Consider the following 15007-nt stretch of genomic DNA (forward strand, 5'->3'; position numbering starts at 1 on the left):
TAAAATGGGGAGTGCATTGTTTAACAATTTGCAAATTGAACCAGTAGAACTTTTATATGTAATGAGCAAACCTTCTCCTATTGCCCCCCCCCCCCCCCCCTTCATGCTTATAGCCTAGAAAAAGCGGTTTTAAAGATTCTAACTTACATTTTTCGGATCATTTGAAATTGTGACCATGTTCAGGAGTACACAGTTTTTTGGTAAATATAAAACATTGTATATTAATATTGTGTTCTTTGGAGCCAGTAGATGGAGTTTTAGCTTTTGTGTGTGTGGGGGGGGGGGGGGGGGGGGATTTTTATTTCTTGTTCCATCTATGGGACATGAAGTGAAGGGAATTCTTCCCAGTGGCTTAATCCTTCCCCCAAACTGGAAAAAATTTAAATAAATTGGCTAGACTTCTACTTTAAAGAGGTATTAAAGTTTTATGTTTTTAACTTTGGCCTACAGGTAAGCTTATAAATAATCCTAACTATAAGTGCCTTAGAAACAGCCCGGTCTCACACAATTTAGCCCTCGTTTAAATTGAAGCGATATGTTGTGTGATTTGAAAGATCAAATCGCGTGACCTATGACAGCCTATTGCTAGCAAGGGCACCGACTTTGTAGCACCGCATGGATTAGCAAAAGTAGTTTCTGCATTACTTTTGCCGATTTCAGGTGCGACTTCAATTGACCTCTGTGCATGAAGCCGAATAGATGCCTTTTCAAGTAGCACCTGAAATCGCGCTGACTTGCTACTTTGAAATCATGCAACTGTAAAGTAGCATCAGTGTGAACCAGGGCTTAGTAGATATTAACATCGGCTCCAGCTGATGTCACTGGCGAATGTACAGTACGGTCTGCAGTCACAGAACACAGTGTGCCGTGAATGCGGAGAGAGTGTCGTACTGCGATAATGATGTTATTGTGGCCCAACTGGGTGGAGATGGGAGTGGTGAACACTGGAGAGCTCTGTTTTCAAAGGCAAGTCTGAGTTCTTTTGCTAGTATGTGGTGCATGCTAGCACATTATGGCATAAAGCTTCAGGGAAAACCGTTTAAACTTTTTATTTTTTTCACTTTTGTGATACAGCTAGTCAGTTCTGCAGGAAGTTCAGGTACAGCATTTTGTGATTGTTAATATTCTCTTATTTTTTTTTTCCTAGATCGAAGTGTGAAGACTGAAAACTCGTACATAATGGTGAGTAAACCAGCCTTTTGACATTCTCGCCTCCATTAAAACCTTTCCATAGTTTCCAGTTTCAGTGCCGCTCAGATTTTTGTAGTTCAGAACACTGCCATGCTTTGTGTGCGCACCCATCATTCATCCTAAAGTGCTTGTTACCCTGAAAAAAAATAAGTAAAAACCAGATCCTGTTCCCTTAAAGCATGATAAACAGCACAGTGCTTGTGCTGTGTAATTTGGCCGCCGCATCACCTAAAATATCTACCCTCCCCTCTGTACACTGACCACGGTGTATCATGGCTGCTGAGCCTGGACACTGTGGTCAGCGTATGTGTCTCCGTCACCTGCAGCCCTGCACTTTTATCCCTCCCCCCTCCCTTTCTGCCTGTAAGCTCACTAGCGCCGCTCTGCTCCCCTCCCAGCTGCTACAAAACTATGTGATCTTTACATTATCCCCTCTGTTAGATTACAGACTGTGTCCTAGTGCCTGTGCTTTATTTAAAAAAAAAAAATCTGATTTTTCTACCTGTTTTTACAGCGTCGCTCGGCGGTCACGTGACCCCCGGCTCTCACCTCCTTTCCTCCCCATCTGACATCAGAGGAAGTTCTTTGCCTCGCCCCCTGGAGATGTCAGACGAGGAGAGAAGAGAGCCGGGAGTCACCTGATCGCCGATAGGAGCTGTGAAAACAGGTAGAAATCGGCTTAAATAAAACAAAGAGCCAATGGGGGAGTCCCGGACGGCTTAGACAGCTGTGGACAACATTGCTGGATCGAGAAGGGGCTCAGGTAAGCATTGGGGGGGGGGGGGGGCTGCACACATGTTTTTTTATCTTGCTGCATAGAATGCATTAAGATAAAAAATCTTCTGACTTTACAACCCCTTTAACATTGACTGGGAAAGGGTAGTCCATTCTTTGACACATTGGGGTTGATGTACTAAAACTGGAGAGTGTCTAATCTGGTGCAGCTGTGCATAGTAGCCAATCCGCTTCTAACTTCAACTTGTTCAGTCAAGTTTTGACAAAACCTGGAAGCTGATTGGTTTCTATGCAGAGCTGCACCAGATTTTGCGCACTCCAATTTTAGTAAGTTAGCCTAGTATAGCAAGTGTGTGTACTTTTTCTGTCTACCTGTTGGGAAGCCTGTATATCCTCTATACAGTGATGCTTTTGTATATGACTATTAGTTTTGAGCGACAAGATTTGTGCCACCTAGGAAGCCTAACACCAATTAAAGTGGCTGTAACACTTCCAGTTTCGGCACCACATAGAGTAGCTGTACTCTCACAGCTCCCGCAGCACGACCTGAACATCAGCCTAAAAAACAGCCCAGGAGCTTGCCACTGCCCAAGACCCACAGGGACACATCCTCCCTTCTGCTTCCTTGGATTTATTCCTGGAGAAAAACGGAGCACAATCACAACCGGCTCAGCACCAAATTGAGCCCGGGGATGTGGTCTTGTCATCTGTAATGGAGAAGGCGCCTGTCATGGAGGTGAGTGGCGGTCCCACCTCTACCTCTTAGCTCCAGGGGGACATTAACACACAGCAAATTGACCAAGCCGTTGCTGCGATCCTAGCCTCCACTTTATTGGCCTGCAGGCATATTATACCCTTTTCTTAGCTTGAGTGGGTTAATTTTCCTTTTACCTACTGCAGGGCCAGTCATTAGGAGCTGGTCTCTATAGTGAACCCATGCGGAAAAAAGTGAAGTCCTACGGTTATGTAACTTGCCTTATTTATGTTAATCTACCCCAGGGATCCTCAAACTACGGCCCTCCAGCTGTTGCGGAACTACACATCCCATGAGGCTTTGTAAAATTCTGACATTCACAGACATGACTAGGCATGATGGGAATTGTAGTTGCTGAACAACTGGAGGGCCATAGTTTGAAGACCCCTGATCTACCCATTTGTCCTCTCCTCTTATGTTCCCCCCTTTTCCTATTCCTCTTCACTGGCACCTTTTCCAGACAAACAAAAACCCTTCTAGGAAACCTATGGTCTGAACACTTGGCGCAATAGGCAATAACCTCCTCACTTCTACCCCTAATGCAACAACACCAGCACAACTCCCTTTTTCAGATACTCCCATATGAGAATCCTCGTTTGGAAATGTGAAGGGACTAAAATCCCCTATTAGGAGACCCAAGATAATACGCCATTTTAAGAGATTGGAAGATGACATTGCTCTTCAGGAATCTCACTTGACATCCCCTGATTTCTATCATATGAAAAAACTGGGTGGGTACTGTGTTCGGCTCTAATGCAGGAGGTCGCAAGGCTGGAGTGCTTATTTTGATTCACAAAAGCCTTCCCTGTGAGGTAGTCACAGTTGACACGGACAATCAGGGACGTCTCCTTACAGCCCACATTCGATTGGGCAATAGAGCTCTTATGCTCTCCAATGTCTATGCTCCAAACAACCCGGTAAACAATTCTTCGGGGACCTAACCACTAGACTCCTGGAAAAAAAAAAACACATCTCCCTCATGTGATAGGCGGAGATTTTTACTCCACATTGCACTTACCAGATGACAGATCCACCCCAAAACGACCTAGACAAACATCATATAACTCGGGTCAGTCATATCTGGCTTCCACCGTGGAATCCTTACATCTTACTGATGTGTGGCGCCTCCCCATCTAGCGGACAGTGAATTCATTTTTTACTCTACCCCTCACAAGGTTTTCACTAGAATTGATTAAATTTTCTGTACCGATGACGTAATACCAACAGTAACCGAAATCCATGAAATGGCCATATCTGACCATGCCCAAGTTTAAATTTCGCTCGACTTCTCAATCTCCAACTCGTATTCCTGCCTTTGGCGTTTCCCGTCTTATCTATATAACAATGCCAACTTCCAGATTTGCATAACACAGGCTTGGAAAGACTTCACGGTCACTAATGCAATACATACCGACAACCCAAATCTGTTCTGGGAAACAGCAAAAGCCTAGTTAAGAGAACGGGTCATCTCCTATGCAACTTCTTACAAGAAAATTGCACTTTCCAAATACAAGAAGGTAAGCTTACGCCTTAGGCTAGCCCAACGCTCCCTCTCCCCAAGAGTCTCCCTCGTAAACGGAAGGTTGGCAAAAGGCTAAATGCGAATTTGATTCATGGGTGCACACAGTGGAACTGACCAAACGTTCACTTACGGACACCACATTATATAAATATGGGAACTAAGCTGGTAAGCTCTTGGCGGGGCTTTGCAAAGGTCAAACCACTTTGACAGCCCTAAGAGATCCCTCAGGCGCCATCATAGAAACATAGAATGTGTCGGCAGATAAGAACCATTTGGCCCATCTAGTCTGCCCAATATATCTGAATCCTATGAATAGTCCCTGGCCCTATCTTATATGAAGGATAGCCTTATGCCTATCCCATGCATGCTTAAACTCCTTCACTGTATTTGCAGCTACCACTTCTGCAGGAAGGTTATTCCATGCATCCACTACTCTCTCAGTAAAGTAATACTTCCTCATATTACTTTTAAACCTTTGCCCCTCTAATTTAAAACTGTGTCCTCTTGTGGTAGTTTTTCTTCTTTTAAATATGCTCTCCTCCTTTACCGAGTTGATTCCCTTTATGTATTTAAAAGTTTCTATCATATCCCCTCTGTCTCTTCTTTCTTCCAAGCTATACATGTTAAGGTCCTTTAACCTTTCCTGGTAAGTTTTTTCCTGCAATCCATGTACTAGTTTAGTAGCTCTTCTCTGAACTCTCTCTAGAGTATCTATATCCTTCTGGAGATATGGCCTCCAGTACTGCGCACAATACTCCAAGTGAGGTCTCAGCACAGCCACACAGGGCATCAGTAAGATCATGCTTAAATTTTACTCTTCTTTATACGCTCCTGACCCTATTGACACAAATATAGCTCAAAAATTTCTCAATAGATTACACATACAAGCGCCTACCCCTGCTCAACTCAAAACTCCTGAACGTACCCAAATCTAGCCTGGAAATCTCCACGACAATTCGCCAACTAGCCCTCAGCAAAGCCCCTGGTACTGACTGTTTTACCCGAGAATTCTACAAGACCCTACGAGAGATATTTGAGCCTACCCTTCTCGGTGTATATAATAACATTTGGACAGGAGGTTCTTGTTTAACCACTTATAACCAGGCCATCATAAAACTTCTATCAATAAAAAGAAAAGACCCCCTCTAACTGGGATCATAAAGGCCTATTTCCCTGCGGAGTCGTGATGTTAAAATTCTTTTGAAAATAGTTGCCACCAGACTCTCCACTATCATCCTCGCCTTAAAACACCCAGCTCAGTCCGGCTTTGTAAAGAGAAGAACTGCTACTTTGAACATCTGAAAGTTTCTGATGGCATGAATGTGGAGAAAGCCTTCGACAATGTACGTTTCCACTGGCTTTCACTGGTTCTAAATAAAATGGGCTTTTCTGGCTCCTTCAACCATCTCATTAAATCAATGTATGCATTACCTGCAGCCAGACTGGTGGTGACAGGTCTCCTCACTGAGGAATTCAGACTTCATAAAGGAATGAGACAAGGCTGTCCCCTCTTGCCCTTACTCTCAAACATAGCGCTTTAACCCCTCTCTATATATACCTAAATAGTCAGGCCCCTCTACATGGAATTCATATAGGCAAACACAAATTATGTACAGCCCTCTTCGCAGATGATGTATTCATGTTCACAGCCAACCCAAGTTTAGACATGTCATCCATAAAGAAAACCTTTGAAGAGTTCAAAGCTCTGCTCTGGCCTCCACATTAACTATAATAATAGTGAGGTTCTTTCCCTTAGGCACTTCAGCCAACCCTATCTGGACTTCACACTCTCCTTTTGCCATAGCCAAGACACACATCTCCCATACCTGGGCATCAAAATAGGGAAACTCTCATCATTGATGTACTCCTTGAACTATCCTGCCTTACTCAAAAAAAAATTAATCAAGAACTGGAAACTGGATGGATCTCCCCCTCTCGCTTCCGGGATGGTGCCATCTTTTTAAAATGGTCCGTTTTGCACGTTTATTATATCTACTCCACGCTACTCTAATTGCTATCTTGAATCAGATATGGTCTACCCCCTAATCCCTGGTAGCTCTCCTCTGCTGCAAATGGAAATCCATCACCCCCGACCTGCAGCATAATCCTCTCCTATGGGGTAGTCATTGCATAGAGAGAAATTCAAAAGAGTTTACACCGCTCCCCATTTATGTCTAGAGACCTACCAATACAAGGGAACCCCAACTTTTTCCCCCAGGGATGGAACATCAAATATACGCCACTTGGCAAAGCAAGGGCCTCACAAAACTTTCCTCTCTGTGACTTTGACACTGGAAAACCATACACCTTCTTGTTCATAGCACAAAAATACTCCCTACCACAATCTCATATTTTCTATTTTTGGCAATGTATCAACTTCATACGTTCCTCATGCAGGAAAGGCGGCAAAGGATTCAGGATGTCCCTATCGGATCTCCTACTCCAAGAGGGTTCATATACAATATCACACATCTATAAACCGCTGATCAGAAAAATCACCCCGTCCCCCCCTTTTCACATCCTCCTTTGCCACGAATGGGGTAAGGACTCTCCAGATCTGGAGCTTTCAGACAAATTATTGCATGGATACAACAAAGTTCTTCAGCTGATTCCTTCCGAACAGTGGTGAGAAACCCTGATGAAAATTCTCCATCGGGCCCATATACTTTTTTTCTAAACTCATATCTGCATTCTGGGAACAAACCATCTTCTTCATACAAGGAATCACTCTGCTCTACCTGCCAAAAGACCCTCTTCTCCTAATCTTTGGTTACTGGGACAAAAAGCTCTTAACATGGTTATCTCCTGTCTAGGGATGCACCGAAATGAAATTCTTGGCCGAAGCCGAATAATAATGAAATGTTTGGCCGAAGGCCGAATACCGAACGCGGTGTTTCGCATTTTTTCCATTTATTTTGCCAATTTTTTGTCCTCTCTTGTCCTCTCATGTCTCTCTCTCTCATGTCTCTCTCTCTCTTGTCCTTTCATGTCTCTCTCTCTCTCTCTTGTCCTCTCATGTCTCTCTCTCTCTCTCTTGTCCTCTCATGTCTCTCTCCCTAAATGTTACTGTAGGGAATGGGATTCAGTGCACACTGCAGCCTTGTACCATAGGGTTAATGTTAGTGACACTGTAGGGATTGGGAAGGATGCTGGGAATGGAAATCAGGAAGCATGCAGGCAGCCTTGTAAATTTTAATTGCAGATACAGGGCACTGGGCAGGTCAGGGTTAATGTGGTAACATCAATTACTCAGTGACAGTCAGTCAGTGTCAGTGTGGACTCGATCAGATTATACCGTGACAGACAGTCCCTCATAGTGGTGGTAGTAGGAGGCTGGAAAGGAGCACAGCCGCATACATACATTACTCACTCGTGCACTGCAGCCCGCCCCACACATTCAGTGAGTCTTACTCTCCTCCCTAGTTTTTTCAATGGCACATTCAGGAAGCCAATCACGCCGTGAGTAGCGGCACAGCGGAACCAATCAGGTGTGCAGGCACGCGTGATTGGTTCGCTGTGCAGCTAATCACGGCGTGATTGGCTTCCTGAATGTGCCATTGAAAAAACTAGGGAGGAGAGTAAGGCTGGCCATACACTATACAATTTTCTTGTTCAACTTTCCTTTAGATTTACCAAAACCATATAATATGAGGTCAAACCTAAACACTTTCAATTTGTATGCAATCAGGCAGGCCCTTGCACTACATAGTTTAAGGTAAATCTAAAGGAAATTGAATAAGAAAATTGTATAGTGTATGGCCAGCCTAAGACTCACTGAATGTGTGGGGTGGGCTGCAGTGCACGAGTGAGTAATGTATGTATGCTCACCGCTGAAGTGTCCCGGCTTCCCCTGCCTAACACGGAAGTCTGTGAGTCCTCCTGTCCTCCTCCGAGTCCCTTCCCCCTGTAAATATCGTGACCTCGGCGATATGAATATCGCCTACGGCCACAGAACGATAGTCAATATCCTATCGACTATCGTTCAGCCCTATTGTTCGGCACAAAATTATTCGGCCTTTTGACTTATTCGGCCGAACACCGAAAGTGCTATTTTTTCTATTTTCGGCCGAATAATGTTCGGCCGCCGAATATTCGGTGCATCCCTACTCCTGTCGAACCCCAACACAAAAAATGGATTCTAATCTGCCTTCTCACGGCCCAGGGAGCAATTTTTAAAAAACTGCACATTTCCTTTCCATGTCCAACAATATCACAGATCAAACAGGAGCTGATTATGCTAGTTCACAAGGAAAAAAATCAACCACCTGTCCTCTAAACAACGCTTCCTTAAACAGTGGCAGGCATTTGTGGAATTTGCTCTACCCCCAGATGCTCTTAAGGATTTCCCCTCAGTCCTTTGCCTACCAAAAGGACTTCCAATTGCTCCATGTCAAAAAGGATACCTCTTGAGTTTTACTATCCTCCCACCCGCCCCCCCCCCACCCTGACAAGATCCAAGGGAAGGGAACATTGAAAATATTGAATGCTCACGTTCATCTCTTCTGTTCTTTATTTCACAGATTATGAGCACTCACGCTTTCTCTGAATCATTTACCTGTTTCTCTATAATTCTCCAAAAGTGCTCTCATCAAGTGCCTCCCTATTGACAAAATCTTAAGATACTTCCCCCCAACTCTCTGTAAACAGTATTCTGTCAAATTTTTTTTTTAGGCGAGTTGGCCTTCACCTGTCGTCTCATTCTATCTGTACTATGAAATCTTTAATAAAAATTTTATTTAATAAAAAAAAAAAGTGTTTGTAAACCTCAGACATGGTTTATAAGCACATCCTTCTATATACTGTGCACTTGTCTCTATCCTAAAACACAGTGTGAGTTCTCTCTACTGCCTTATTCCTCTGTTATCTACAGGAGTCCCCTCTGGAAGTTTCTTATTTTTTCTTTTTTTTTTTTTTTCTTTCTACTTCAAGAGATAATTTGGTGATGAAGGGGAGCTCTAGCATGCAGCCATCAGGGCTCAGAGCTGTCCTCACTGAGCTCTGCAGTGTGAGACTTCAGATCCCCATCCCCTGCTATTCAGAGATGCTGTGTAAGCTTTGTGTTGTTGAAGGCTATACAGGACAGGTTGCTGCAGATAAATAAGTACAACGTGTAGGAGGATTTGTTTCATCTTTGTTTCAGATCTGTTTTTTTTTTTTTCCTTTTTTTTTTTTTTTTTTTTTCTTTCTCTCTAGTGCCTCTATAGCAAGCCGCTTGCTATAGGGGCAATATTTGGGGGCTCAACCCTGAGGCCGGCAGGCTGCGTCCATAGAGATAGACAGTGGAGCCTGGCCCCACCCCCTGCTCCCTCATCACATGGTTTGACTGACTTTACCTAGAGCCAGTGGCTCCTGCTGCCTCAGCAAAGTCTGGGAGAGAGGGGAGAGCTGCTACAGACGGGCACAGCGCTGGATGGAGTGAGGACTTTGCTAAATATAAGGGGGAGGGGGCAATAACTGCTACCTATAAAAAAAAAAAAAAAAAAAAAAAAAAAAAAAATTTTAATTCAGAAAATGCATTAAGGTTAAAAAAGAAGAAAAAAAAAAAGTTTAGGCTTTAGAACCATTTTAAGCATATGCCTGTGCAGTGGCCATGTTTGACTGCACTGGAATGCACATGTGTTCCGTGGATCCCTGTGCAGGCAATCCTGTCTATGTCAACTGGGACACAGCCATTGCTCCCAGTTTGACATTACGCAGATGCAGGTCCCCAATTGCACACCATCTTCGCTGCTTCCCGGGCCCCCAGAAATCTACCTGACTATTTCTGTAACTTCAGTTGGACTTCAAAACCTATTTATTAAAACCTTGTCGGTGCTATTTTGTGCCACACAGGGAAAACCTTTTTTTTTTTTTTTTTTTTTTTTTTTTTTTTTTCTTTCCTGCCTACTGTAGCAATACCCAACTGTCATATTTTCACCTAGGAAGATTAATGTTGTTTAACAGTATTATTGCATTTCATTAAGCTACATTGGATTGATTTAAGGGTTGTATAGTAATGAATCTTCTGTCTCAGTACAAATATTGAATGTGGAAAACATAGAAAAGATTTTTCTCTTACGTGCTTAATCAAGCATTGCTGAATGTCTGCAATGTTACAAAAAATGATCGAAGCACAAACATGTCACAGTTCAAGGACATGAGACATAATAGAACACAACCGTGTGTTTTTCACCCTCATAATAGAAAGGGCATGAAACCAGAGGAGACAAATACAGTAAAATATTAATCATGCTGTAACCTTGATTTGTCAATCATTAACCTGTACCTTCTATTTCACTTTCATCCCTCACTATCACAGAAATTATTTATTTATTCTTAGGTGTTCAGATACGGTTAGGGGGGGGGGGGTGGGAGTGATTATAAGGTCCCATGCACACAGGACGTTTTTGCAGCTGCAGAACGCCCATCCATATTATTCTATGGCCTCATGCACACATAGAGCTTTTAGGAGCTCCAAGTGGCATAGGCGTTTAATAGCTGCAAAAAAAACCCAGGACCAGTGCGTTCTGGAGCCGCAGCGTCAAGCTGTAAAAACGTCTGACACTGCTTAAGGCTGAATAACGTTGCTTAACGTGCGTTAAGCCACATTATACGCTTTTTTTTTTTTTTTTTCTTCCATTTAAAACTAATGGTTCCCTATGGGAGCCTATTGATTTGAATGGAAGGTGCATCGCAAGTCGGATCTGGATGATCCGACTTGCGCTGTGAGAATCTTGAGGGGGAACTCCACGCCAAAATGGGGAAAAAAACTGCGTGGGGGTCCCCCCCCAGGTTCCAAACCAGGCCCTTCGGGTCTGGTATGGAATGGAATTTGAGGGTAGCCCCACGCCGAAGGGGCTGGTTTGGAACCTAGGGGGGACCCCCACGCCAACAAAACGGCATGAGGTCCCTCCCACAATCCATACCAAACCCTTATCTGAGCATGCAGGCCAGGAAAGGGGACGAGCGAACGGCCCCACCCCCCCTGGACCATACCAGGCCACACGCCCTCAACATGGGGGGTGTGGGTGCTTTGGGGCAGGGGGGGCTCTGCACCCCCCCACCCCAAAGCACCTTGCCCCCATGTTGATGAGGACAAGGGCCTCTTCCCGACAACCCTGGTCGGTGGTTGTGGGGGTCTGCGGGCAGAGGGCTCATCGGAATCTGGAAGCCCCCTTTAACAAGGGGGCCCCCCAGATCCCGGACCCCCTCCCTATGTGAATGGGTAGGGGGTACATTGTACCCCTACCCATTCACCCCATAAAAGGCAGTGTATGTAAATAAAGACGGGAGACGTTTTGAAAAGTTTATTAAAAATCTTCATCCGGTCTTCTCTGCCCTCCGCTCCTCTGGTCTTTTGCCTCCTCCGATGCTGTCCCCTATGATTATGCCGGTCTCGGTCTCTGCAGCTTATTATATAGCCATTAGGGGCGTGCCCTCCCAGTGATGTCATCGGGAGGCCCCACCCCCTTATGTCACAGGCGACGTCGTCTATAGGATCTCTGACATGGGTATTCCAGAAGGCATTAGAAGCAGAGTATATGTCATTCTCCTCTAGACCAGAATGAAGGCAGGGTGGAGTCTGAAGGAGAAAAAAAAAGATGGTATTTTAAGGCTGGGCTCACACCAGTGCACTGTGGTTTGGGTGCAGCACAATTCTATTATCTTTATTTAATTCTATTACATTGTACATGTGATTTTAGGTGTGCTCCCATTGACTTCTATTAGACCATGAATTTTCATGAAAGCCATCAAAGTCCAGCAGTCCTGAAAACCATGGTCTAATAGAAATCAATGTGTAAAATACGCATACAGTCACGCTGCACCTAAACCGCAGTGAACCCAGCCTTATGCCCCGTACACACGTACCGATTGTCGGCCGAACGATCGGCCGTCTTTTGTCCAGTGCTGTCGTGTTGGTTGAAAAGTGCTCAAGACTGCACACGAATTTTGTCGGCCAACAACAACCAACTTCAGAAGGGATGTCATGTGATGGTTAACTTTCCGTGTGTTTTTTCTTCTCTGAGCATGCCCAGTCTTGCTCATCTGGCTTTTGTCGGCCGAAATCTGTACTGACTGACGAACAATCGGCCGTTCTGGTGACGGCCAACAAAAATTTTATAGCATGCAGACCAGATTTTGTTCGGCCGAAAAGTCGCAGTCGGTTGTCGGAAGCATCATACTAACAGGCCGACAATCGGCCGATTGGACGTTGGCCGAATATTTACCGCCGACAATCGGTACGTGTGTACGGGCCTTTAGTTTGCAAAAGTTGGGGTTTTTTAATGGGGTCAACTTCTTCTTTTTTTGCTTCCTTTTGTGTGAAATCCCTTGTACCAGTCCCTCCTGCTTTCCTAATAATAAAAACTAACCACACCAGGCATAGGAGCACAGTGTGGTCAGTTCTCTAGCTATGCTAGGAACTTGGTGTGCTCTTCTCCAATGATCAGACTTGTCCTGATACACTCCCACCTCCCGCACAGCCTTTTACTGGGAAGTTCAGTGTACTCCTGTCTCCCCCTCCCCAGCTGTTATGCAGCTGAGAACAGAGGGAATGTGATCACTTATAAAAAAAAAAAAAAAAAAGTGGAGGGGTATTCAAAATGTTTTTTAATCAACAGAGAAAATAATGAAGCGCTTCCAAATATTGAATATTACAAGCTTAAAGCGTGTGCTATCAACAAACTATTCATAATGTGCAACAAGCATCCACAATATTTAAAAATAATAAATTAATAAATCCTTGTAAATGTTGTTTTTTGCCTTCGATTCTATTTTAAACTGAATAGGTTGTTTTTACAAGGTGAGGGTTTACAATCTTTCTTGAAGCCCTTAAAGTGACCTTGTCAGCACAGGGTCACTTGTCAAGGATGGATTGGAATTTGGCCGGGTCAGCAAGGACAAGCTAAACTTTGATCCATGTATGGGCTAGTTGGTTGTACACATCAATCAACTTTGTGTAAAACCAGCCTGTTGGGTTTTTCCCGAATGATCAGTGTCACTGGCTGTACCTGGCAACACTGATTGTTTTCTGCTGTGGAGGAAGGCTCCATGTCAGCAGAATACAATAGCTCAGTGAGAGTGATGCCCACAACAAATGTGTGGATGAGGAAATTTGGTTGAATTAAGAAAAAAAAAAGTGGATGGCCTGCCTTAGTCAAGTCAAAGTACTTACTTTTCCAGTGGTCCATTTGTTTAATTGTCCCCTTTTCAGATCTCACCAGCCACTGTGTATATTCCAAACTTCGAGACTGTGGAATACCCACTGCATGCTGTGATTTCTCTGGCTGGCTTGTACGACACTACAGGACATATAAGCCAGCGGCCGGTGGGAATACCTGCAGAGGCAAGTGACCACCAAAGCTATGGGATTTCAACAAGCAGGCCATAAGGCTAATTTCATGGGCTTTAGCTTGTATAAGAGCAGTGTGAACAGCAAGCTTTTATGAAAGTTTAAGCAGCATTCTCTAAGTCTTTAAAGTGCCCTTTAACTCCCGTTTGGGAGTGCTGATTGTCACTTTAAACACGCTGCTAGCAGGTTTTAGCAGGCTTTCAACAATCTTCAAGTAGTGCTGATATGTTTATAACCTTTTACACTGGATCTTAATAGTACATTAAAAGGTTCAACAAAGCTTGCTGAAAGCTCTGAAAATGCTTTGTAAAAGCTTGCTGTTCACACTGCTCTTATACAAACTGAAGCCTGTGTGAAACAGACTAAAAACTTTGTTTAGACCAGTGGTCTCCAAACTGCGGTCTGGGGGGCCGGATGCAGCGTTTTTCTTTCCTTTCTCCTGGCTCGTGGTGCACTATTCCTCTCTCCTCCTGATAACAAAAATGTGTGCTATATTTCTTGCCACTGACTCCCAACAATGAGGCACTATTCCTTCCACTCTCATCAATGATGGTGTCCTATTTCTCCCACTAACACCAGGACATTTTCTGCTCCCACTGGCCCCAATCTGGCCCCCCCTAAAGTCTGAAGGACAGTAAACTGGCCCCTTGTTTAGAAAGTTTAGAGGAACCCCCCCCCCCCGGTTTAGACTGGGGGGGGGGACTGTTCATAATTCCCTCTACCTTGACTAAGGCCCCTGTTGCAGCTGTAAAAAAACAGCCCCAAAGCATGATGCTGCCACCACCATGCTTCACTGTGGGTATGGTGTTCTTTTGGTGATGTGCAGTGTTTCATCAGACCAGAACACCTTTTCCCACATGCTTTTGGGAGACTTCAGATGTGTTTTTGCAAAATTTAGCCGGGCTTGGATGTTTTTCTTGGTAAGAAAAGGCTTCAGTCTTGCCACTCTACCCTATAGCCCAGACATATTAAGAATACGGGAGATTGTTGTCACATGTACCACACAGCTAGTACTTGCCAGATATTCCTGCAGCTCTTTTAATGTTGCTGTAGGCCTCTTTGCTGCTTCCCTGAAAAGTATTCTTCTCGTCTTTTCATCAATTTTGGAGGGACATTCAGGTCTTGGAAATGTCACTGTTGTGCCATATTTTCTCCACTTTTATGACTGTCTTCATTGTGTTCCATGCTATATCTAATGCCTAGGAAATTATTTTGTACTCTTCGCCTGACTGATACCTTTTAACAATGAGATCCCTCTGATGCTATGGAAACTCTCTGTGGACCATGGCTTTTGCTGTAGGATGCGACTAAGAAAATGTCAGGAAAGACCTACTAGAACAGCTGAACTTTATTTGGGGTTAATCAGAGGCACTTTAAATGACAGGTGTGTACTGACTCCTGTGTAACATGAGTTTGAATGTGATTGCTTAATTCTAAACAAAGCTACATCCCCAGTTATAAGAGGGTGTGCACA

At 44.1% G+C, this 15007-nt stretch overlaps 1 protein-coding gene across 1 annotated transcript in view; it reads left to right on the forward strand.

The window, feature by feature from the left end:
- The window catches only part of MTMR4 (myotubularin related protein 4), a 139007-nt gene that overhangs the window by 28109 nt on the left and 95891 nt on the right, over positions 1-15007 (forward strand). Inside the window, exon 2 of the mRNA XM_082245077.1 lies at positions 1148-1182. Within this exon, the coding sequence (XP_082101203.1) occupies positions 1180-1182 (3 nt within the window). The 5' untranslated portion in view covers positions 1148-1179. The remainder of the gene's footprint in view (positions 1-1147; positions 1183-15007) is intronic.

This window comes from Pelophylax lessonae (genome assembly GCF_965119305.1).
Source record: "Pelophylax lessonae genome assembly, chromosome: 2".
Lineage (NCBI taxonomy): Eukaryota > Metazoa > Chordata > Amphibia > Anura > Ranidae > Pelophylax > Pelophylax lessonae.